The 26,901-nt window shown below is 36.1% G+C and overlaps 1 protein-coding gene across 3 annotated transcripts in view; it reads right to left on the bottom strand.

The window, feature by feature from the left end:
- Positions 1 to 26,901, bottom strand: part of atp2b1a (ATPase plasma membrane Ca2+ transporting 1a) — a 76,588-nt gene that overhangs the window by 14,960 nt on the left and 34,727 nt on the right. For all 3 annotated transcript variants that reach the window (XM_088922763.1, XM_088922765.1, XM_088922764.1), the window contains exons 3-11: positions 24,056 to 24,253; positions 12,549 to 12,806; positions 11,931 to 12,056; positions 10,734 to 10,886; positions 9,672 to 9,710; positions 8,850 to 9,014; positions 8,496 to 8,710; positions 6,825 to 7,067; positions 1,718 to 1,959 (exon numbers count right to left, since the gene is read on the bottom strand). In XM_088922763.1, coding sequence (XP_088778889.1) covers positions 1,718 to 1,959; positions 6,825 to 7,067; positions 8,496 to 8,710; positions 8,850 to 9,014; positions 9,672 to 9,710; positions 10,734 to 10,886; positions 11,931 to 12,056; positions 12,549 to 12,806; positions 24,056 to 24,253 — 1,639 coding nt within the window. The remainder of the gene's footprint in view (positions 1 to 1,717; positions 1,960 to 6,824; positions 7,068 to 8,495; positions 8,711 to 8,849; positions 9,015 to 9,671; positions 9,711 to 10,733; positions 10,887 to 11,930; positions 12,057 to 12,548; positions 12,807 to 24,055; positions 24,254 to 26,901) is intronic.

Genomic DNA, 26,901 nt, shown 5'->3' with positions numbered 1-26,901 from the left:
TAAAGAAAAAAACTCAAAATATGGCTTGCACATTGGTAAGTAATGCACAGAGAAGTATAGAGAAAACAAAAAGACTTGTTAAACTTAAAAGCTATATACAATGGATATAAAAGGTCTATACATCCTTATTGAAATTGCAGGTTTTTGTGTTGTAAAGCCAGAAATCAAGATAAATCATGTCAGACATTTTTCCATCGTTAATGTGACCTTGCAACCAACACAATTCAAGAGGATAACAAATAATTATTAGGAAAAATAACTGAAATTAAAAAAACCTACAACAACCTGGTTGCATAAGTGTGCACACCCTTTTATACTGGGGGCTTTAACTGTGTTCAGAGTTAACCAATCACAGTCAAAATCATGTCCAAAGGGAAGTAGCATACACCTGCCATCAATGAAAGTGATTCTGATTAACCCCAAATAAAAATCAGCTGTTCCTGTAGGATTTCCTTGAAACTTTCGTGATTGCATCCTACTGGGATAGCCATGGTCCGCAAAGAGCTGACAAAACATGTACGGGATCTTATTGTTGAAAGGTACCGATCAGAAGAGGGGTATAAAAGAATATCAAAGGCATTGGATGCACTATGGAGCACTGTGAAGACTCATCACTAAGTGGAGGAAATTTTGCACCACAGGGACATTGCCAAGATCAGGACAACCCTCCAAAGTGGATGACAGGACAAGTAGAAAACTTATCAGGGAGGCTACCAAGAGGCCTACAGCAACATTAAGGGAGCTGCAGGAATTTCTGGCAGGTACTGTTCACTCCTAGCATGTGACAACAATCTCCCGTATTCTGCATGTCTGGGCTATGGGGTACTGTGGCAAGACAGAAGCCATTTCTCACAAAAAAGAACATCCAAGCCCGTTTAAATCACCCCAAACCATGTGGGAAAATGTCTTATGGTCTGATGAGACAAAGATTGAACTTTTTGGCCTTAATTCTAAATGATATGTTTGGCGCAAAGACAACACAGCTCATCATCCAAAGAACACCATACCTACTATAAAGCATGGTGGTGGCAGCATCATGCTTTGGGGCTGCTTCTCTTCAGCTGGGACAGGGGCTGTAGTCAAGATTGATGGGATAATGACTAGCTCCAAATATCAAGATATTTTGGCACAAAACCTGCTGGCTTCTGTCAAAGCTGAAGATGAAGAGGAATTTCACCTTCCAACATGATAACGACCAAAAGCACACATCCAAGTCAACCAAGAAATGGCTTCAGAAAAGGAAGATCAAAGTCTTGGAATGGCCCAGTCAGAGCCCAGACCTCAATCCCATAGAAAACCTGTGGAATGACCTAAAGAGGGCTGTGCACAGGAGATACCCTGGCAATCTGAAGGAGCTTGAACTTTTTTGCAAGGAAGAGTGGGATAAAATTGTAAAGTCCAAGTGTGCAAAGCTGATAGAGACGTATTTACAAAGACTTACTGCTGTAATAAATGTAAAAGGTGCTTCCACAAAGTATTAGTGGGGGACACTTATGCAACCAGGATATTGTAGGTTTTTTAATTTCAGTTATTTTTCCTAATAATTATCTGTTTGTTTTTCTCTTGAATTTTGTTTGTTGCAAGGTCACGATTTATCTTGATTTCTGGCTTTACATCAAAAAAACCTGCAATTTCAATAAGTTTCAATAAGGTGTGTAGACTTTTTATATCCACTGTAGCTGCAATCACAAAACTCTGTGGAAAAAGTTACACATACTTCTTCAGTAGAATCTCTGATGCTCCTTTGCTAAACATGCGGTAACTTCCATCTACATTCTTAAGGACTGTGCTCATGGATTTTCTGACCGAGTTAAAAGTATAGACTTTGTAGAGCTTTTCTTCTGGGATTTCATTCCGTACTGCCTGGTAGTCTCTTTTTAAATCTGAAGCAAAGCACAGCAAGGCACATTCAGTTTTGTTCCCTACGTGGCGTGGCAGGCCACCTTCTTTCTCAGGAGGCTGTAAGAATAAGAGAAAGAATTTATGCAGATTTTAAGCATATTACACTTTTCAACCTGAAGACAAATCATTGGCTCTACACTACTGTTCAACTTTACTGCACTAAAAAGGGTCCACAGAAAATGTTATACCTCAATATATGTAGACATGCATTGCTTGGTGAACTTCAAATTCCTATTTTGAACTGATTGTCTTATTACTTTGGAAGCATTTTATGAAAAGAAAATTTGCTAGTTTAATGCTTTGAACAAAGAAAGGTACCAGCTGCTCCCAAGATAAAAGGTATCCAGACATATATAAAGAGTAAACTCTTAACCTTTAAATATGAAGTAACACAGGTATGGAGTGCTATGGAATGTTAATTCTTGATTCTGGAGTAATTCTGGATCCTTTGGGGGAACATGTGCCAGTGCTGATGGGACTTCCTTCCTCAAACTCAGACGGGACCCGAAAAGGTATACTTATTCTCAAACTGAGTGCCAGAGAGTCATATAGTCATAGAACTAGCACAGACCTGAAACCACTGAGCAGAGCCTGCCTTCCGTGACTATGGTCTAAAATTCAGAAGTCATGTCAACACCTGCAGCATAGCTTTTCAGATATCACTAATAAAAACTCAACAGATGAGTCTACGATGACCTGTTTCAACTTTAGAATTATTTTGTTCTAACCCCTTTAATTTTCTGAATCTCCAATTGCGTTTTCTTTTCACATGGTTATGCATTCTGCTGCCCAGCCTGCCTTCAAGTCACTCATCTTAACACATCACAGGCAACAGACCCATGCTGGAGGTACAGCACTGATAGGAGAGTCATATCCTTCACTGATGGTACTGCAAGCCTATAAAGTGGTCCAAATTTCAGAGGTAACACCAACAGGATACTCTCAGCACCACTCCATTTAGGGAATCCTAGTCACAGTAGGCTAATGACATGACCCAGACCCAAACCCATGATGCAACACAGATCTTAATCTGTGCATGGACAAATGCCTTTGTCAGATGAGCCACTCAGGAGCTTGGCCTTTGCTTCAGAATCATAACAGATTAATAGCTATTCATCACTATACAGATCTTTAGGGGCGGTGCAGTGGCTCTGTGGCTAAGGATCTGCGACTGTGGCTAGAAGGTTGCCGGTTCGTATCCGGTGGCCGGCAGAAGAATCCTACTTAGTTGGGCCCCTGAGCAAGGCCCTTAACCCTAACTGCTTCAGGGGCACTGTATAAATGGCTATGCTCTGATCCCAAGCTTCTCTCCCTGTGTCTCTCATGGAGAGCAAGTTGGGGTATGCGAAAAGACAAATTCCTAATACAAGAAATTGTATACGGCCAATAAACTGATCTTATCTGATCATTAGTATGGTGCAAGAAAGCAACATGAGCTTCTGCTTAAAAACATACCTTTAAATCTTTCTAAATTTATTTTTATTGAACCAGTGCTTAGAGCATCTTTAGAACTCCTAAGACAACACACATAAGGCACACATGTTCCAAATGGAACTGGGCTGAGACTAGGTAAAACAGACCTCAATTCCCAGACTGCAATTTAGATGCATCAGACTCTGCCTCCCCAAATACAAATATTCAGTTTAAAACTCAGATACAAAAACAGTTCAAATGGAGAAGAAAACATTCTGTACTTATCATGATAGAGAGATCTTGAAGTTTGTCTTAGTCAAAACATCTCCAAACAGGGAAAGTCTCTAAAATGTGTGTCAAAATAACAGGAATCAGGAAAGATTCCTTGATAGTGCTGAAATCATACATACAGGAAAAACACAAGATTGCTTTGACTAAACAACAAAAAAACTAAAATCTGGTCTGGAAGCAGAAAACCGACCCTCCAAGTAGTGAGGAAATTGATCCTGGATAGAAGGACAGCAATAGTGCTCCGTACATCAAACAGCAACCACAAGACAATTTAATTCTTCCAGCTTTGTCTTGTTAATTACATGTAGAGAGTAAATAAGGACCTATATACCTTACCGCTGAAGCACAAAGCAAAATATAAATATTACAGTCATACAAACTGCTCCAGGAGTCTTGCTGCCATTCATTAATTTATCAATTTAAATATTTTTCAAAAGGAGCTACATAAATTTCTTATAGGGCACCAATACCACAAATGACGACTTCTGTGGCTTCTGTTCTTGGAGTTAACATGCAGGCTACACCATAAAACCATGCACACCTCAATAAGAGCATATCTCATCTGAGCTGAACTGCATGAGGGAGAACCTTTATCCTCTAATCAGCAATAATTTAGAGCAAAATGGCACCTTAGATATATCAAGTTAATCACTGGTAGAATTACATGAACCATGGGAATACAAAAAAATCACTAGATCTTCATTCTTTACATTTCTCATCCAGACCCGTGAGTAAGTGTTCCTTTTCTATGCATGTCTTTCAAATGTCTTTTTTAAAATCATTCAAAAGTCAAGTTTTTTTTTTAGTAGGAGCTAAACATGACAAGAAAAAACATAATAAAAAGCAACAGAGTCACAAGCGTCTGGCAGGGAAGAGGCAACTTACATTGTTGTAACCATTCTGTTTTTGTTGAAACCCAAATCGATAAAAAAAAATCACAAGCTATTAAAACACTGAAAAAATTTCAAAAGAGCTACACTAATCCTGCACTTTTCAATCCTGTAAGAATAATGGAATGTATACAATGCACTGTCACAAAATAATGAAGCCAACATACAGTGCTGTGAAAAAGTAAGTACACCCTATGAGAAGGTGTGTTTTTCAACATATTCGCATTTATGGATATTTGATCTTCATTTCAACAATATTAACAGACAAACATGATCTAATTTAACAAATAACAATGGAAATTCTTTGTAATCATTTATTCAACAAAAAAGTGAGAAATTCAATTGTCTGGTGTGGAAAAAAAAAGTACACCCCCTAGCTTCAATAGCTGGTGTTACCCCCCCTTTGGAAGAAATCACTTCTTGTAGGTGTTTCTTATAATTGTCTATCAGTCTCCTACATCGACTTGAAGAATTCTTAGCACACTCCTCCTTACAGAACTCCTTCAACTGTATGATGTTTGAGGGCTTTCTTGTACTGCCCACAGCATTTCTATGGGGTTAAGATCTGGGCTTTGACTTGGCCATTCCATAATCCTCTATTTCTTCTTTTTGAGCCATTCTTTTGTGGATTTGCTTGAGTGTTTTAGGTCATTGTCTTGTTGCAAGGTCCACTTACGGTTCAGCTTCAGCTTTTTGACAGATTGCCTCACATTTTCCTCAAGTACTCTCTGGTACAATGTGAAATTCATGGTTGACTATTATGGCATGCTGGCCAGGCCCTGAGGCATAAAAGCAGTCCCAAACTATAATGTGTCCACCACCATGCTTTACAGTTGGTATGAGCTTCTTTTGATCAATGGCAGTTTTTGGTTTTCGCCAAACATGACATCTGGCATTGTGGCCAAACAGTCTGAGTGGGTCCTAATGCCCCATTATAGTGACGAGGACACTATACTGTAAAAAGGCGCCATCCTTCGGATGGGACATAAAACCGAGGTCCTGACTCTCTGTGGTCATTAAAAATCCCAGGGCATTTCTCAAAAAGAGTAGGGGTGTAACCCCGAGGTCCTGGCCAAATTTCCCATTGGCCCTTACCAATCATGGCCTCCTAATAATCCTCATCTATGAATTGGCGTCATTACTCTGTTGTCCTCCCCACTTATAGCTGATGTGTGGTGAGCGTTCTGGCGCACTATGGCTGCCGTCGCATCATCCAGGTGGATGCTGAGTGGAGTGTCCAGAAAAGCACTATATAAGTGTAAGCAATTATTATTATTATTGGCATGATGTAGCCACACACCTCAATTGTTAAGACCAAACCAGACCACAGGTTTCTAATGTTTATATAAGGCAGTGCCTTCCAAGTTACTCTCTAATGATGTTTCCTATCATTTGCTGTTTTGGTTCACCTGATTCTAATTTTAGGCATTTGATACAATGATAAAGGTAGGGGTGTCCTTTTCCACACATTGCATTTCTGTTGATTTAAATAGGACAAACAAGTGCAAAATGTAATTTTTCAATGTAATTTTTTAAAATTAGATCACATTTGTCTATCAGTATTGTTGGAACGATTATCAAATATCCTTTTGTCCAAAAATGTAAAAAAAGACAAAGACTGTAAATGTGCACAGCAGTATAAAAGTGCTTCTGTGATCACAACAGGTTGTATAGCACCGGAAGAGGGACTATGGCCCTATTAGCACATAAGTGCATATACATAATAGCAGTTTTATAGTAAATATTCAGTTAATCCAGAAAGTAGTAGGTATATATCCAGTTATAGGTATTGTCACACTTTCTTTGAAATATTGTTACTCAAAAATGTATTCACTTTAATATATGGAGATGCAGATGTAGGGTTTTCTTTTCTGAAACAGTATTGAACAGTTGGGAAATTTTACTGCTACTCACCTGTTTCAAACAATGTTTAATACAACCGGAAACTAGCTGATTAATTGGTCTTAAACATAAATGTAGAAGTGAAAGTTAAGATATTCTTCAAACGAAGAATGCCAATATGGTTTACAGCTTTAAGGATATGCACAATACATTGTACCAGAAATCCAGGGAGGAATTTGGATATTTAAATATTAGCACAAATGTTGAAGCAAACAAGAAATGAACAAAGCATTTATTTTGCTTTTGTAACTTAAATCCAATGAATTTACAGTGTATTTCAACAGCCTCTTGTATAAATAAAAGTAAAATACCTTTAAGATGCAGTTGCACATTTAATATCGAATTCAACTTTGTCACTTCAAATTAATGTTATAAACAAATATTGGAAAAAATAGAAATATTACATAAACATCAGTTCATACTTACCAGGATTTTAGTAGTGTAAGCGCAGTTAACTCCAATCCCTGTAATAAGGAGGTCCAAAGTGTTCTCGGGGATAGCTTCTGGTTCAGGGATCTTTCTGTAATGCTTATCTGCAATGTATGCTTGAACAACAGTCATTCGGTTCATGGTCAGAGTTCCAGTTTTATCAGAACAGATAGCTGTAGCATTACCCATGGTTTCACAGGCATCCAGATGCCTTACCAAATTATTATCATTCATCATTTTCTGAAATTAGTAAAAAAAAAACAAGTCAATACAAGTTTGATTACTGTCACATACATTAAAACAAAGAAAAAACCTTTCAACTTCACTGACTTAAACAGCAACAGAAATCACATTAAATCCCTTTAGATGAGATGATTGAGGATTCTGACATGAGAAATGAGAATAGTCATGTAGTGAAACAACTGCTCATAGTCAAATTTATCATTGTAAAAATGTATACATTCAGGAAGTAATCATTAACAAACTTTCAATACAAACTGAGTATTACCATTAACCTAGACTGGCAGGCTTCTTCTATACTAAGACACCAACTTCAAAATGTTTTTGCAATGTTAACTGATAAAACCTATACATTTGCAGCTAGAAAGTCTACCATTTCTTCTTCTACCAAGATTTACAGTACAATGTTAATATTAAATACTAGTTACATGTCTGAAGTGGTAAATAAATTTGTCAATCAGCATACAGAACAGAAGCAATGGCTAGACTGGTAGTTTCCAAAGCGTGAATGTTTTTACCTGTAACATAGATGTTGCTCTGACAGTTCTCATGAAAAGGATAAAAGTACCAAACTAAGTTCAGGTGAAAAGGTAAACACTAATTCAAAACTATTTAAATTGGAGTTGTTAATTTCATGAACTGAATATGGATTATGGAATATGGACAAAGACAACCTGTGTACTACATGTACATGCAGAAGGCATTTATGTTGAACCTTGCTCAAAGGAACAAAATAAAGACCTAGAATTTGGAACCCACAATCTTCAGCTCAGAGTCCAGAGCCCTAACCGTGATTTAAAAACCAAGATGGAAGGCTGTGTTCTGCCCTCCATAAAGTCCTGATATGGATCTAGCTGTATCTTTGTGTGGGGAATGCCCAGAGTCAGTGAAACTAAAGCATAAAAAGAGTTCTTGCATAAAATTCCTGTGGTTTGAATTTCACACTGGAAACCCGATTAAATATACATAGCCAAAAAACAGTGTGAAATAAGGCAAATCTTATTTTGTAACATTTATTAACATTAAACATTTAATTAACCCAAACCTATGTTCAATATAGAACATCAGGAAAATGAATGTGTCTTCACATCATACTTTGACAGCACAGGTAAACCATTCTTTTTTTTAAAAAAAGATGGAGAATGTCATGACTTTCACTGCATTCTTAATTCTTGTTTCATAAGCAGTTTTAAGTATAACCTGCACAGTGGTATATTTGAATGTTTAAATAAAACATTCAGAAAATGTACTTTGGGAAACTAAGATCCCAAAAGATTAGATATGCAGACATTTGTGGTCTATTCTGCAGACCTAGTTTTATCTAGAATGTGTAAGGCCAGGCACTTCTAAACACTCAACATTCACTTAAAAGATGTCTAGAAATGAACATTTCTTTTGTGTAAAAAGCAAAATAAGTCTGTCACCTACTTTGACAGAGTAAGCCAGAGAAATAGTAACAGCAAGAGGAAGACCCTCAGGTACTGCAACAACCAATACTGTGACACCAATGATGAAGAACTTTACAAAATATTGGATGTAAATTGGTGTGCACTCTTTAAGCCACGGACGTCCTTGGATCCAGAAGGTGTTAATGACAAAATACAGCACAAGGATAATGACTGTAATGGCAGACATCACAAGCCCTGTGCAAGAGGAAAAGTGAAAAAAAAGTTTAAATGTTTGCAATACATCAGCACAAAAGAATTCATTGTCCTATTAAAATAAGTTATTTACTAAGACACTGTATAATACAAAATGGGTGTGTACTCCTTTGCAACTCACCTGCTTTGCCAATTTGGACAGCTAGTTTTGTGAGCTTCCCTTGAAGAACAGATTTCTCTTTCTTTGGCAAATTTGCTTTCCTTTTTTCCTTAGCATCATCACCATCCCCACCATCCTCACTCTTAAGAGGCTGCATTTCCATAGCAGCACCATCCTGAGCTTTAGCTGAGATAGAGGGTAAAGGACATTAAAATCACTCTTACCATGGTAAGTAACTTTGAAAAGTCTAAAAAAATAATGTAATATTCTGCATAGATTAAACACTCTTAAACACATTGCAAATCGTATGGAAAACTTACACAACTGACCCACATCTACCACAAAAAGACAAATTAATCTGGTCCAAATAAATATAATGAAACCATTATATCTTAATACATTACTCCCTATGACAAGACACACAATTCAAAAACATCCTATACTAGAAAATTGAAACTTGGGCAAATATTCAGGCGACATACACTTCCTGTATTTATTTTTTCATTTTACGTTTTGAGCACAAATTTTACATGTGTATTTTTCATCATGACCTACTTGAAACTATATTGAAAAATATTTAAGCCTTCAAAAGCTTAGCTTTGCTTGCTCACTGCAACAGGTGGGAGCTCCTTTCTAGCAAAAATGACTGCAAAACCCATCTTTCATTCTTATTTGTTCTGGCAGCATACTCCTCGCCTACCTTTCTCAGCTGCAGAGAACATTTTTAAATTAAGATAACAGTTATAAAATAAGTGCTCACAGTTCTTTCTACTACATTATTACACACTGTATCCAAGATAATCTGCTAATGCAACAAGAACTTAAGCATATTTCAGGATTTACCTTTGTTGCGATTTTCAGTAGATCCATCTTGCTTTTTGTCTGAAAAGAGTATCAGTAATAAAAGTTATTACACAATACAGGGAGTATGCATCTATGCAAACAGTTCAGACTTTTTTCAGCCAAAATCTAGAACACTCAAGCAAAATGTTTTGAATGCAGATGCTCAGTCTAAAATTTCCCAAGTCCTTCAACAAGGATACTTAATTTCATTAAACTTTGTAAACAGCACTAGAGCTCCTGAAGTCCTGATAAAAAGCTTACAGTTAAACATTACCTATTTTTGGTATTTTTAAAGATCATTGTTATCAAACAAGAATGTCAAAGAAAATCAGAACACTGATTACTAGGACTGTGCAATTTTACTGTTCGTGACAAATCCACCTTCAAAAGCTGAGTGGGACAGTCCTCTCAATTAAGGCACAGACATGACAGTGTGTACAAGATGAATTCAACAACCTTAAAATTTCAGTTTCATTAAAGAAAGGCATTTTATTTGTTCTGAAGACACCACTGTCAAATTAATCAGAAAAAAATCAGAAACCCAAAAAACAACCAATTAGGAGGATTGTTTTGGGATTTATGACAAAGGGCACAATTTCAAATACAATCAGGGAAAGGGAGCAATTTCCAATACAATCAGGGAAAGGGAGCTTTCAATGTGTTCAACATTATTTAGTACAAAATGAAGACTATACATTATCATCAAAAAAGCAGCCCTGCTGTCTAACATTTTGGAACTATTATCAATTTAAAAGAAATGACACTTGCTTCCTCTAAAAAGCTAACCAAGTGTTCTTGCCTACTTCTTATTTTGCATTATACTAGATATCTTAAAACGTTGTTAAACATTACAACTTTTTAACCTATCTCCTGTATCTGACTGTCCTCACAACAAGCATTTAAAGAAACAATGGAAATATTGAACACTGGGTGAAGATTAAAAATGTTATTAGCATTAAATTCTGTTTATACTCTTCATGAATAGCTAGGACATAAATAACATTCACAAATGAATATCAGGAACATTTACACATTAGCAAGACAAAGGAAACCTTAACATACTTTTTTTGTCTTTTTTCTTCTCTTTCTCATCCTTTTCTTTGTCTTTTTCATCTTCATCCCCAGCTCCAAGTAAAGTGAAGATTATTCCAGTTTGGGAGTTCACCCCTATAGCAGTGACTACCATTTTTCCAGAACCCTCCATTACATGGGTACCTAATGAGAAAATAAGCCCCCTCAAATTAAAATGGTCTTCAAACTCAAACCTTGAAAATACTATTCTATGCCTTATTTTGCAGAAACTAAAGAACATGTACATGCAGTTTTACTTCATGTAAGATTTGTAGATTTTTTTTATTACTCTTGAAAAGTTAATTTGGACAAAAGTTAGATTTCCCTTTGAAAACTGTTAGTGTTGTGAGCTTACCAATTTATTTTTCCCACCAATAGTTGAATGTAATGCATTATGAAACAACTGGAAAACATAACTAGGGCTACAGTACATCTTCTAAAAAAGGAAGAATATGAAGTAGAAGAAGACTAAAAACTCCTAACTCATTAAAGGAGCAGCATCAAAAACTGCATTAATTGATACTTGCACTGAACAAGGGATTTGTTTCTATAAAATGAAACTGCAACTTTGATGTACAGTGAAACATAAGCAGCAAAGCAGAAAAGCCATAATTGCTTTAAATTTACACTAGTCTCAAATGTACAATACATTGGCATATCAAGCAAAATACCAATGTACAATATTATTTTCTTCATCATTTTTGGATATCAAACAGCATAAAGTCTATTCATACAATTCACAGAAAATATGCCAAAAGTAGTGCACACAAAAAGCACTTCCTAAATAAACTGATCGATGTCCGAGGCAGGACTTCCAAAGCTGAGCTCATTAAGCTACTCCCCTTACACACTGGCCTAGAGAGACGCTTAAGTCTTTAGGCACCTCATTGAAACAATATACAAAGAGCTGAGTTATGGCAGGCAGCAATGAAATAGTTTTCTTTTTTCCACAAATCAGGATCAGGCAAAATGTGAGCTGAAGTAGCTGGCACTGTTGTCAATCGTCAGGTTCCAGAAAATTAGCACAGAATGGTGAATAAATTGTGCCTCATCAATAATCTTAATATACAATGTTCTTCAATGGGGAAGAGCAGCATTATATATAGTCTTTAGTTGTAAGTTTTACCAGCCCAGTACAATTATCTGCATTCAAATCGTACTTTTACCTCCAAAAAAAATCCAAAATACCTGACAACAGCAATGGATCTTTTTCTATATTCTTCTTGACATGGTCAGACTCCCCAGTGAGTGAGCTTTCATCAATTTTTAGGTCATTTCCTTGAATTAGCACACCATCTGCAGGTAGGAGGTCACCTGGAACATGCATAGAACACATGTAAATCAATCAATATTTAGCTCAAACATCAAAATAGCTGAACTCAAGATGTGAAAAATCATTTTGGAAGCATGACTATAATAAATGACTTTAGAAATATGTTTGAAGAAAAGCTCTAAGAAAAATTAGCCCTTTAGAGATGATGATTAGAGTAAAGGCAATAGAACAAAATATGTAGAATGCTGCAAGGCGAAAATAGACAGCTTTTTCATGTTGCTTCTTGTTCTGGCTTTACAGCAATGTACAGTTTCCAACTTAATTAAAAATAAAGAAAATGTTTTCTTGTTTACTTTTCAGTGTGGAATTAACCTGTCCTAGTTTATTTGCAGCTTGACATACAAGTCTGAATAACCTGATTAGTTGTTCCTGCAAACATATAAAGCAACAAATATTAGAATATATTGTATTGTAGCTGTACTAAAATTATGCAGAAGCAGAAATGACAAGACTGTTGGAAATAAAATTCTTACCATATTTGACTTGTGCAATGTCACCAACAACAATTTCTGCAACAGGAATCTGGATGACCTGGCCACCCCTAACCACAGTAAACTTTTGTTCTTGTTCAATTCGGCTTTGTAATCCACGAAACTGTTTCTCTTTACTCCAGTCGTTAAAAGCTGTTACTAGCACCACACATATAACAGACAACAGAATTGCTGCGCCTTCAATCCAGCCTGCCTCCGATTCCCCTTCATCTTCAACACCACCAGCTGCCGTACCACAGGCTGCAGAAAAAAAAAGAAAGCATTGACTTCAGAACACAAAATGTAAATGTAAATAAAAGTTAAAAAAACAAGCAAGCAACACATATAGTAAATGATAAGTGCTGCTTCTTCCCCTGCCAGGATTTGATCCGGCCACTTACAGGTCATTCCAGCTTCAAATCCTTACAGCACCCCCCCCCCCCCAAAGAAAATTCCACTAAACCAGAACACCAGGCCACCTGCCATGGGAGAATTCAACACTATTTAGGTTGCAAAACCACGACATCTACATCTGTTTCAGGTTCAGCACGAATGATCCCCATTACATTACTCTCAACTCCTTCTTGTCCACTGCAGCAAATAATCCAAGTAATCCAAGTCATGACATCAACTTCATGAGTGCAATTTTGTCCCCACCAGGATTCAATCATAGCTGTCCAGAGGCCACTCAAGCTACAAAGCCACACAGCACAATTATCCACATAACAGACAATACCTTTATGCTTAGTAGTATTGTTGTAGCATTACAAATGAACAGGTAAAGGTTTACTCCATGCTGAAAGGAAGGAAGGAATAATCCTTTACCTGTTCCTTTGCAGCCTACGCATGCTGACACAGCTACCTACTTGAGCTTGTTGTAGTATTGCTTTTTATTTAAAGTTACTCAAAATGAGATGCCGGAAAGTGTAGCACAAGCTACTTGATGATCCCTAAAAATCAAAGGATTGACAAAGGTGAATACTGCTGGTTCAACATTCGTGAATTAAACCAGCACCATTTCAGTAAGATAACATTCACTCAAGTTTTTGCCCAGTAAGCTGACAAAATACTATCATACCACAAAAATTCAAAAGACAACACTTTCTATATAATTGAAATTAACACAATTGCACGGAGATCACTTCTGATGAAACCCGCAAAACTAAAGCCTATATATTATACTGACATATTGACATCTAGAGAATTATCCCACCCAACATTTGTACAAGTCAAAAACCATACGCAATCATTTAAGAGGCACTACTGAACAGGACTCAAGACACCTCATTAGAAGTCTTAGTTAAGATTTGACCCTGAGTTAAGACCCTTGCTGAGACATTATATGCATATCCCAATACACACTTATTTTTACCACTTAAGTGATTTTAATTCTTTAGAAGTTTGAATATATACGAGATAACTTAATACAATAGTCAATATAAAATGATTAATTAAATTTAGCACATCTTGAATAACTGTGGCAGACAGTATAGTAAGTACTGAAATACTGTATGTGATTGTGTTGTGGTTTTCATGTCAAGAGAAATACCATTAAGATTCTACTAAACAAAATTTAGAGGCCAAACTTGTAGTAAAACTGGATATTATATAAACCTAATCCTCTTGTTTTTTATTCCAACTGATCTCTTACTAATCAACTAGGGATGCAGGCCAAATTATGCAGACCGGTTATTAAATCTTGGTAATAAAATACATTCATTGACAGTATAGAAAAAAAAATCATATTTGTTAGAACTGTTGTGGAAGTACTTCAAGTCATCATGTTGTCGCAAAGCCTTGGTTTCACCAAGGGCGAAAGTGCGCGTTTGCGAGAATTGATATAATGTGGCCCTTTCTGCTTGCTAGTCACTGTAATAACTAAAGTATTGCGATGTGCAAGTGAATTAAGTACAGGTTCTGCAGCGGTTATCTCACCGCAGAAAGTTTCCAAAGTGATCTACATGAGAGTTTACAAGTTCCATCTATCAGCAAAACTGTCTCAAGGTCAAGAGCAATATTTCTATTAGATGAAAAGATTTATTCACATGCCTGCATGTTTACAATGTAATTGGGCTGCTTCACATCACTGGAAGTTTTGTTGCCTTTTTCTGAATCGCAGAATATGGCGTTGCACATACCTGGAATTTTTGTCTTTTTTGTGGTGTAAATTTGAGGTTTTACAAGTTACTGTGTACATTTAATTTTTACTGTGGTTTGATGAGAAATGCACTCATCAATGCTGATTCTTTCTAACCCCGAAATATAAAAATCGCATTGCAGTTCCCCTTTAAGATGCTTAAGAATTTGGTTGGCATCAAGCCTGAACCACTTTATGGATTTCACAACTCCTCTCACTCAAGTCTGTGAAATTGACATAACTGAAGCTCTGCACCAGTCAGGTTTTTGGTGGGAGTGCATCATGGCACCTTGCCCACCTGTGTCCATACATCAGGACTGGTCAATTAAGAGATTTTTAGACAGAGATAAGGCAACAATAACTTAAGCACGTGCCATTTTTTTGGCAACACATCTGCAGCAGACTACATCCAAAACCAAGTACAATTAAGAAACAAGTTAAATTAAAGGATTCATTTCGTCTCAGTTGTAAAAGTACAGGTTATAGAAATATTCCTTCTCATCTCTCTGACCATTGGATATTATTAAATCTTACTAAAGATGTGCAAAGATAAAAAGGCAGGGTTCACAAACCTGGAGAGAGCAGAAATCGGTTTGTCCTGCCTTAAATAGTTAAGCTTCACTTTCAACTAAGAACACAATTGCTAAAAAATTTGAAGAAAAAAATGTATTTCAGGTTTTCCCCAGATACATAGATATACATACTGTATCTTCAGCTTACTTGTTCCAGTCTTTTTTAGCAGCAAAATGACATGAACCTTTTATTTGCTCCTGGGAAACTGGGAGTTTGATAAATACAAAATTTTAAATTGTATGGTGGTTCAGAGAACTCCAATTGTTAAATAAGGTTTTCTCAATTAAATATCTGCAACTAAACCAGCGTAGCATTTTCACAGTATACAGTGAGGGCCAATGAATGAAAGTCCGCAAAGATAAGTGTGATGGGGGCATCAGTGGTAAATCTTATGGAAGAATAGTACCATAGTACATTATGTTTTTCAACAATAGTTGTATAAGCAATATCACCACTATAGTCCAAGGAGAGTACACTATCTGTATGCCTAAATTCATGCAACACCTTGATGAAACAATTTACTTAGTAATAAATTGTTGAAATTGTATTCAAGTAATACTTAAAACAGTTAAATAAAAATGTAAGTTATAACCTTGTAATTTATTAATTGTATGGGAGTTTCTGCTGTGCAAGATCAAACTGCATAAGTGCAGTTGCTTAGTGTTGCTTTATATTTACATATTCCTAGGTATTGCTGCTGTGTAAGTAACTTCCCCACAGTGAATCGTAATTGATTCTGTAATCATTGAAAACCCCTATAAGTTACCATTTTTACATATACTGTTTTTTTATAAAGTACTGCATTGTCTACAATATTTTAACTTATTTATAAAGTGTCTTTTCAAACCCACAGATGTTGTACATAGTGATAAAGAAGAAAAAAATATTAAAAAGTACATAAAATGCCCAACAGTTTATCCTATATTTCAATCAGACTAGTAAAGCAAAAAGTGCTCACCTAAGCAAAAAGTTTTAAATTTAAAGAGAATAAAACAATTTCTTTCTCAAAGTGGCGGAGGAAGGGCATTACATAACAATGAAGGACTGACAAAAAAAGACCAGTCTAATCACAACAAGACATTTAGTCAAAAGATATTCAGTATTGGGTAAAGAGAGCTGAGGACCAGCCTCAACTGAACAAAGCCTACAGGCCTTGTTAAGGGCCGTAGGCTTGAACAAAGCCTACATTTCTATTTGTAACTAATATTCTGCATTATGCAATACATTTGGGAGAAGAGTAACTCTCCTGGTTTCTTTGGAGTTCTTTTCCCACCCATTCTTTGCCTCACGACTGGCTCAGATTCAATCCCTTGGTGGGGAGGGTACTACTGTAAATGCCCTGGTCCCTCCTGGGCAAGGAGGAGTGGGCAGACTGCCCACACAGCGGGTTGTAATTACAACAGGGCTGACACTAAAGGCCACCTAAAGACTCAACACACATAGACCACTGATGTAATCAAAATAACACTTTTGTAATTGACCCAATTGTATTCTAATCCGGCATTCTCAAATGGGATTTGGTTCGTACAAAAAGTTTGTCGCACAAAAAGGAAAAGGCAGGATGACAGAGAGATGTTTTGACCCAACATCCTGTAAATAAAGTCATTGTTTGAAAAGAGAAACCATGGTCTGCGGCTCATCTGTATGTCTAGGAATAAGTGCAGAGATGCAATACTGTCTGTAATAGTTTCATTCAAAATGCCTTTTTAAAGTCCTGAAAATTCATAACATTCGGCCTATAAATATTAGATGCTATTCTTTTACCCAGAAAATGCATCAGTATTTTTTTTTGTCTTGCAACCACTAACAAAAATCAGTTGCTCTGTTGCATTTTAAAACCTTAAAAATATTTAATATATTTGTGGATGTCCAGATTAAATGGTCATTTTCAGATGGGTTTCTCAAACCTTGGAAAATTCTGTGCTATCTATAGTGGGTCAACAGTAAGGAAAAAGAACAGGTGATGCTGTAAGTTAAACCTAGGCTTTAGACGTTCAGGTGGGTAGCTGCGTCAGCATGCGTAGGCTGCAAAGGAACAAGTAATAGGTTTATTCCATGCTGAAAAAAAGAAGAAGGAAAACAACATTTTGGCCGTGGAGCCTTCTTCAGGTGTCAGGTGTTCAGGTGACACCTGAAGAAGGCTCCAAGGCCTAAACATTGTGTTTTCTTTCTTCTTTTTTTCAGCATGGAATAAACGTATTACTTGTTCCTAGGCTTTAGACTGCAAATAAAATGTAAATACCATCAATAAACAAAGATCAATTAACACTAGAGGGAAAAATCACAACTAGTATACCGTTTTTCTACCTATGCTTACCTGCAATTAGAGTACTTCCTTAAAGAAACCTTTAAATGCATATATTTTTCACCATGTTCTTTTTACCAGCTGCAGCCTAAAACACTGAAACGTCTTTCAAACTGACTTACAATTAAAATGGCATCAAATATCTGGATATTTTTAATCAAGAAGCCAAACCAAAAGTTAAAAGCGCCTTTTACAAGAATTTGCTGAGCTATTGTGTCACCAGATTTGGAGGAGCACTTAGTAACTGGAACTGAAATGCATGGTGTGTTCATTCCTTCAGTGAGAACTTTGGCAAGAAAATCAACCCAGGAATTGCAAGAGCAAGGGGAATCATTGCTTTGATCTTGAATGCAGTTTTTCATATTTGGATTTTATTTCAAACTGTACTATCATGAAACTAGCATGGTAAAACATTTATGTTCCATAATTAGTGAGGAACAATTTTTTTTATGGCAGTTTGTTTGAACTACCTCACTGGCCATAGTGGGGGCACTATTGTTGTTTATAATCTCCTTTTCTGTTTATGTCCTGTTACTGTGCCTTTACTCTCTTCTTTTGAATATCTTGTTCTAAATCTGTTGTTTCCCTACTCTGCTATTATTGTTACTGTCTACCACCCCAAGCCTCATGACACATTTTCCCGATTTACTTTCTTTTTTATAATTAAACTATCACCAGAGAAAGATTACTGTAAATGTTCATTACTTAAATCTGTCTTCATACTTTTGTTACCAAAAGAACAATATATTGATTAACTGTACCTATAAGAGTGATGCATCACTGGTTTACAAACCACCACTGACCCAGGCGTACTCCAGTGCCTGAGAGATCTTAACCTCGAAAGTCTTAGTGACTGCGGGAATCAATACAGCTTGAGCTAGAGATGTTACTTTGTTAGGTTACAGACAGAAAATTAAGCTCAATAGACAAAAATGAACATTCAATAAATTGCAGTGTTGGATAACCACTTGATCAGAACTACTCCACATGCGCTGTCAATATAAACTAATAAACTGTACTCATTTTGCAGATCAGAGCTGTTTTCTTCTTTACTTTTCACCACTGGTGCCGGCAACACAAAAATAGAATCTTTGTTTAGAAACATGCGGAATACTAAACATTGAGAAAGGAGTGAGGGGTCAAGGAGTTAAGTGTCCAAAAATTAGATTTAGTGCCCAAAATTACTGGTCATGAAGAAAATGACTCTTTGAACCTGAATCACTATGTTATTAAAATCACTGGGACAACATGCAACGAAAAAAGATCTTTGTTAACAATGCGTTTATATGATGTATACCCATTTTCCAACATAATACCTGAAATCCTAAAAGGCATATTTTCGACCTTGTATAAGGAATAATGTCATTTCTCCCTTAGAGCAGCCCATTCATGAATCCAGTTAATTCTTGAAACTTTAATTGCCACATTCACTCTAAGAGCTTGAAGGACTGTTTCTTCTGGCTTTCATTTCATCACTGTTACTTAATGACATGATATGAATTAACCCTTCACTTTATTTGCCCTATATTACCCAAGTCCTTAGGTCTTAACTCATTAAAGAATAGAAATTACCAATAAAACCTGCTGGACTGTACTCCTCCTTCCAAGACCAGGAGTGTGTATCACACTGCTGTGGTTAATAACAGGACATTGAGCAGCCCATGAAATGTTTTCACTGTTCAGTTACTGTATTAGGCAACTGACAGATTTTTTTTATAATATACATTATCAGGTTGTGCGACATACAGGCTCTCATCATAACAAGTTCCATGAACACTGCAATGTTTCTGTTTTTTCCAAATTAGACTTGTTTAATCTAAAAAAATCCTTATCTCAAGTGGGTTTGATTAGTAAAACCCAGATCTATTTGTGTGTAATAAAAATACAAATTTGTTACTGAACACTCAGAAAGGAGATAGTCTTAAAGTGAACCAATAATATTTTTGTTCAATATATGAGCAAGTACACTCAATTATGAGCATATATAGTAAAACATAAAGCATAATATGCCATTGCAGATTGCATCCATAAAGGATACAATTTAAGGTTACAGGAAATGGTGCTGCTACATAAACCCATGATATATATCACCTTTTAAACTGTAATTAATGCAACTTAGACCAGCTTTCCCTGCTTACATTTCTCTAAAATTAACTGTACATTATTCAGGAATTATTACCCTCATATCCATAGAACTGTATTATGACTGGTTATTCTATGTGTTTGCAGTACCTGCAAAACAAAAGTACGCAGGAAGTATCCAAATATTAATTGGAGGCAGACCATATACTGCATCGTTAGTGTATAAATCCAGACTTTTAGGGCCTCAGAGCCTTCTTGTTTCCATTCTACCTGAAATACTACCAAGCTATTTGCTTGAACTTTAATTGGGATCAATTTAAAACATCTCTAAGGTCTTAAATGTTGATAATTTATGAAGGTTGCAGGATTGTAGCACTCAAGAACTGCAGTCATGGATGACCTACATACAGCACATGTCATGTTGAAGTTGATACACTGACTTCATTCAAGAAACACAGTAGCTTCCTTGGATCATTTTGATGCTAACTACCAGACAGGCTGGATGAGCCGAATGGCCTCTTCTCATTTGCAACCTTTATGTTTTTACAATCTGGCAAAGCCTACAAGGGCCAGCATTTGTTGAGACTTCTAAAATCATGACTATATTGCTGAATACAGAGGTCTTAAATATAATGCAATGTTCATTAAAAAGCCAGGTGTGGAATCAACATTAAGTATTTGAACAGTTAAGCTTAACTAATGAGTTTTTAACAATGAAAAAATAAACAATTTTAAACATTAAAACAATGAAAACCTATGGGGAAAAAAACTTAACCATTTGTAGTCTGCTACTCAATAAAACTCACATTCTTGTCCATTAGTTTATCACATTTTTATTTAAATAAGGGCAGTTTTTCTTTTTGTTTGTTAATCTCTATAGTGATGGCATAAATGAGGAAGGGTATAATGAATTTGACAAGTTCAAAGACCAGCGGCTAGGTAAATATTTTTGTACAGAATATATTGGGAAATTTAATTGAGCAAGAAACAATGATAAAGGAATTCACTATTAGAATACAATACAAAATTAATCATGAAGCAATGTAGAAGATGTAATCCAGAACAGAGTTGAGAAAAGGTTGGAGACATCTCAGTACATTCTTTTAAAAATATGAGCTACTTGAATTACAGAAAGTAACTGTGCAGCAAAACTGCTGAAAGGGAATTTATAAAGTTTTTGCAAAAAACGTGACATAATTCGAGAAAAAGGAATAAGAGTTTTTCAATGTACGACATCATACAGACTAAACGAACCAAATGGCTTCCTCTCATTTGTAACCTTTATATTTATCTAGCAAGGAATACTGTACCCAACAAAATAGAGTTGGCCAGCAACATACAAGAGCAGTTGTGTAAAAATAAATTTCCATTTTATTCAGTTTGTGACCAAGTACTAACACTGCTCTGATTCTTTAGTATAATATAGTGGTTAGTGATACTTATGCAGAAGAGCTTCTTGAGCTCCAGAGTCTGTTGCATAACAAAAGGTCTGATCAGTTACTGCTACAGTGTGCCAAGTTACCAGTTATAACAGATGGCACCCCAGCAATTATCAGCAAAATGGGCTGACAAATATAATTTGCAACACGGAGGTGGTTAGACTTTACTGCATCATTCATCAGCAAATCCTGTGAGCAAATGTGATACAAAAGGGAAACATACTACAAAAGCAAAATAATTTTAACTAGTCATGATGACTTAAGCAAAGGTAATTTAGAAACTTTTGTCACTTGTGCAAACAGAATATGGCAATTTAAAGAATCATGCCCATAAACACTGGGTTAATGGATGATTAATAAGAAAAAACTTTTCTTTCCCTTAAGATCGATGCCCCTGGGGAAGAAAATTAACCCAATACTACCTTACATGGGAAATGGTGTATTGTTTCATAAATGCTTTCAAATGTCATGGTATTTCTAATAGCTGAGAATCATGTCAATGAGCAAAATGCAACACTCTTCTCATTAAAATGCAAGGAAAGTAAACTATTTCAAAGTCAACTGAGAAATACAGTGCATGGGTTTTAAATTAACCATAATTTCAGTTAAATACCTGCTTATCCCTTTACAGTATTATAGAAGAACAAGGAGCTTTCAAACCAATTTAGTGATACATTTGTAGAAAAGTACACATGAAGAGAAAACATTACTGAATTACACACCTATTTTATTTGTATATGTACAATTATTTTATTGTAACTTGTATCCTTGCTCATTTAACAAGGTTAAGTGTACAGAAAAGTTACTGTATGTGATGATGTAGGGACTTTATGTCACCCAATGGTTTTTGATTGCATTATGATATAATACTAATCAGTACATATGTACATATGTAGCAGCCATATCACTCTGCAACTCACAACTGACAACCCACTGAAGCTAAGCAGGTGTGAGTCTGGTCAGTACCTGGATGGGAGACCCCCTGGGAAAAACTAAGGTTGCTGCTGGAAGAGGTGTTAGTGGGGCCAGCAGGGGGCACTCACCCTGTGGTCCATGTGGGTCCTAATGCCCCAGTATAGTGACGGGGACACTATACTGTAAACGGGCGCCATCCTTCAGATGAGATGTAAAACCGAGGTCCTGACTCTCTGTGGTCATTAAAAATCCCAGGGCATTTCTCGAAAAGAGTAGGGGTGTTACCCCGGTGTCCTGGCCAAATTTCCCATTGGCCCTTACCAATCATGGCCTCCTAATAATTCCCATCTATGAATTGGCTCATTACTCTGTTCTTCTCCCCACTGATAGCTGATGTGTGGTGAGCGTACTGGCGCACTATGGCTGCCGTCGCATCATCCAAGTGGATGCTGTACAGTGGTGGTGGTCCCCATTACCTGTAAAGTGCTTTGAGTGGAGTGTCCAGAAAAAGCGCTATATAAGTGTAAACAATTATTATTATAATTATTACATCTCAAAATGGATGACAATCACAATGTGCAGTTGTGAGTTGCTAATCACAATGTGCAGTTCCTTCCAAAAATATTCAGGGCTCTATGCTTTCCAATTTTGTTAAAGGGTAATAACACTTATGTAATCATGATTATTTCTTATTGACACTGTTGTTGCTTTAAGTGTGGAGAAGGATGTTTACTTATTAAATATTCATTGCTAGTTCAAAGTGTCATGATTGCAAATTTTAAAGAAATAAAATGTGAAAACTGTGCAAGGGTCTAAATACTTTTGTAAGGTACTATAATAGCCCATTTATAGGTTAAGGGAACCATAACATTTGTAGATTTGTTTCTCCCATGAAGATCTCATTTGATCAGCTGTGTGAGTAAAAGTTTCATTGCGTTCTACTGACTCAGCTAGTCTAGTCTTTTTTGAGACGTGTAAAAATAAAAATATAAAACTGTCACTGACATTATTCTGTGTGACTTGTAGTTTATAATCTCTAATCCACTTTACAATCCATAAAACAGCCAACATGGTATGATATGGTATGATGGCTTCAAATGGAATTCCACTCAAAAGACTTAATTTAAAGGTAATGCATCCTCTGTATACAAGTCAAGACAAAATTTAGGAACTTAGAAATTGTTGTTAAAGAGAAAGTACAAATCAACGGAACTCATAATAGACAAATGTGCCTAATATGTGCCATGCTTACAAGGGATGACAAATGAGGAACCATTCAACTGTATCCATAGAAACAGAAGCCACATGTGTCAAGAGAGAATGTTGTTATATATATGGTGGTGTTCAATGCTGATATTTATGAACTGCCTATTGTGGCTATTGTGGCTAGAAGGATACTAGGTCAAATCTAGGTAAGACTAGGCACTTTAATATGACCATGACTCAATACTTCCAAAACACATGACCTTTGGTACAATTTAAGGGGGAGGGAGACTTGTCCCAGCACTACTAGCATGTAGCAGAAATGGATATGAATGTGGGAGGCACGGTGGCACAGAGGTTAACATTGCTGCTCTGCATTCTGGGACCCTGGGTTCATTGCCTGCAGTGCTGTGTGGAATTCCTATCTTTTCCCCATGTTTGCGTGGGCTGCCTCCGGGTGCTCCAGTTTCCTCCCACCGTCCAATGACATATGGGTAATTAGTTTCTAAGAATATTGGCCCTGGAGTGAATGTGTGCCCTGTAAGAGACTGATGTCCCATCCAGGGTATCCCGCCTTGTGCCCATTGCTTGCCGGGATAGGCCCCGGCTCCCTGACAACACTGTAATGGATACATGGATATGAAAGTGATCTTTAAAACAAAACTTACGTAGAAATGACTTCAAAAACGTTTAGTATAATTAAGTCTATTCTATGTAAATGAATTAAAATTTAATGAATCTCAACTACATAAAGCATTTCCAGGATTAATCTTGTAAGTGCACCACAGAACTTTATAGTTTTTGGACATCACAGGACTCAAGAACACAAAATATATGTATTTAAATTAGGTCTTACCTTCTGTGTTTCCACCTGGAGGTTTATAAAAAGAAAGGCCTAATGAAACTATGGCTGCAACTTCTAGAATAATTAGCGTTACATCTTGCAATGCTTCCCATACTAATTGTAGAAATGTTTTTGGCTTTTTTGGAGGTATAAAGTTCTTTCCAAACACTGCTTGCCTTTTCTCAATGTCTGCAGGATTGCCACTTAAACCTGAAAAAGAACATAAAAACTACAATTAACAAAACATGAAAGATCCACTTACATTTCTACAGAGTAAATTAGTCAAAAAACAAAGCAGAAAAATAATGCCAACAAAGCTATTCTGTATCTGATTTTGATCACTGACAATGCACACATTAACATCCTTTCAACACTTTTGAACCAATTTACAACTACAACAGTTTTAATTTGAACAGCATGTGAGAAAAATGAAACACCTGTCTATTTGTAAATTTTCAGAAATGTTACAAATGTTACAGATCAGATGTCCACAGGCTTGACTATGTCAATACTTTTAAGGGATTTGAATATTTGGATCTGGTTCTTTCATTTTTCTCTTAAACCAAAAAGATTCCTTCTGCATGTCAATGCAGGGCATTACTTTAAAGCTCCATGATTTATCTGAGGCCTCATCTGTGCACTTATTCTATAACATCAATACCTTTAATAACATTGGAAATTGTACACGATACTGAGATTTTACTTGCATATTATACAAAAATTTGCATTTATTGACTTAAATTCTACACTTCTATCTATATATTCTAATATTGCTTGTCTTTTATTTTTCTCATAGTCCAGAAGATTAAACAGCTTTGTATTTCATAAGCAGCCTCTTCAACTACAGTTTCTCATGTTTCAGTTGATATTTTTATTCACTTGTCTACATTAATCTGTATGTCATCCGCCAGGTGTTACCCAGTCATGAAATTCAAGATTTAAATAAAATTCATGTGCTGGCCCTACAATATTCTCCAATCTTTCAATTCTAGAGTTTTCTCTAAAAAAACAGAATCAAGAGATCAAGATAACTTAATGAATTTGAAATAATAGTGCACATCCCACAAATATATGATACCATGACTTTGACATTAAGCCCATGCTCTAAATAACTGAACCAACCAGCCACATTAATGAAATATTGCAATTACATTTTTGAGCTATTAAGATGGTAAAGTTTTTTTAACATATCCTATGTAAAAGGGTTTACATGAAAAAGGCAGCAGGAACCTCTACATGTATGGAAAAAAGAAAATAAGGACGAATATGCAACATATAGTTGAGAAATCTTTCAATACCATAAAAATACTAAGCAGTTTTTTACTTTAGCAAAAGACGCTGCTCACTTAAGATTTATAAAAACTGTATTGCTTTTACATTAAAGAAATATCCCTTTAGAACTGCAAAGTATTTATTACTTATTAAAACATGAAATGTACATAAATCAGTAACTTATTTTTCTAAAACTATGACTTCACCATGTTATGTAGAACATACTACATCCATAGAAGGAAATAAAATGCAGTAAAAACATGGTATTCACAAAGGTTAGGTTCCTTGAAGTTTCCACAAATACTGAATTTGTGAATATGAAACTTAATACCTAATACAGAAATATAGGCCATATTCCATTATGCACACTTGCGGTCCTGTGCAATTCACATGAGCATTCCCACTCATGTCTGCAAGGAGTTAAGGCTGTCCCATTTGTCAATTTGTTTCACAAGGGTGCTCAAAAGCGCCCCCAATGCACCCTTCTCTGACATCTGCATCAGAGCACACTTCACTGAAGGGCATTACCCCCAAATTCCTTGTGGAATGGGGACATGTTCTAACCTATCAAAGCAAAGTGAAGCAATGGAAAATAAAATATTCATGTCAGCAGAACTGAACTTTTTTTTACAGTGTTAAAATTCTATTTTATGTAAAATCAACATTTCGTTATCTTACTTTAGATTCATATATATTCTAGATATGAAGTGCTGACATAAAGATTAATTCTTCACCCCATTCCAACTAATGAATATTCATTTATCGACTATGTATTTTATACACAGAAAGAAAGTTCTGAGGCATTGCCGAGATTATTTAGTTTTACTTTGTCCACTTTCAATCAATCCTGTCTAATGTGAATGAACACGTTATGTTACTCGTACTGTCATTTTTGTACTGGGACAGACGAGTTGAAATGTATTTAATAGTACAAAGCTCTGAATAAACAGAGCTCTATTGCCTTAGGTTACTCTGCCCGTTTTGAGTCGAGCCTGCTCATCATGAACGAGCACAATATGTCATGAATTCTGTACAGGGACAGACAAGATGACATTCAATTTTATCAAACTATGAGCGAAGAACGAAAAAAAAAACTTTAAAACAATTCTCTCCATGTGAACTTAGCCACTGGAAAAGAAGCAGCATGAAAGCAGCAAGGAAAGGCGTGTAACCAACGGTGCATCCTCGAAGGCTCGTGTGCTATGTCACAGAACTATGGACTTGGAGGAAGGGCATAGGGCTTGGTGCGGCATTTGGGACACGGTGTATAGCTCCATGGCTCGCAAAATCGTACATGTTGGTAGTAAAATGTGTTATTACTGTTCAGAAAGACTGTTAGTAATTATTGGTAGTATTTTTAATGAAAATGACTACTGGAAACTTAAAGCATCGTTTCCCCCCCTCCAATTAAAGTTATTGCATGTGCAAACAACTAAATTAGACCACCGTTAAGATATTAAGAGTTTATCCCGTATTAGGGTTTTTTCATTCTTAGTAAAGCATTTACTTTTTACGTCGTTATTTTATATTATAAATGCAGAGATACTGTTATTACACACTAATAGACAAGAATATAAATTGTGTAA

Source organism: Atractosteus spatula, chromosome 8 (genome assembly GCF_055471065.1).
Source record: "Atractosteus spatula isolate fAtrSpa1 chromosome 8, fAtrSpa1.hap1, whole genome shotgun sequence".
NCBI classification, from domain to species: Eukaryota; Metazoa; Chordata; class Actinopteri; order Semionotiformes; family Lepisosteidae; genus Atractosteus; species Atractosteus spatula.
This window is presented reverse-complemented; position numbering and strand designations above follow the sequence as displayed.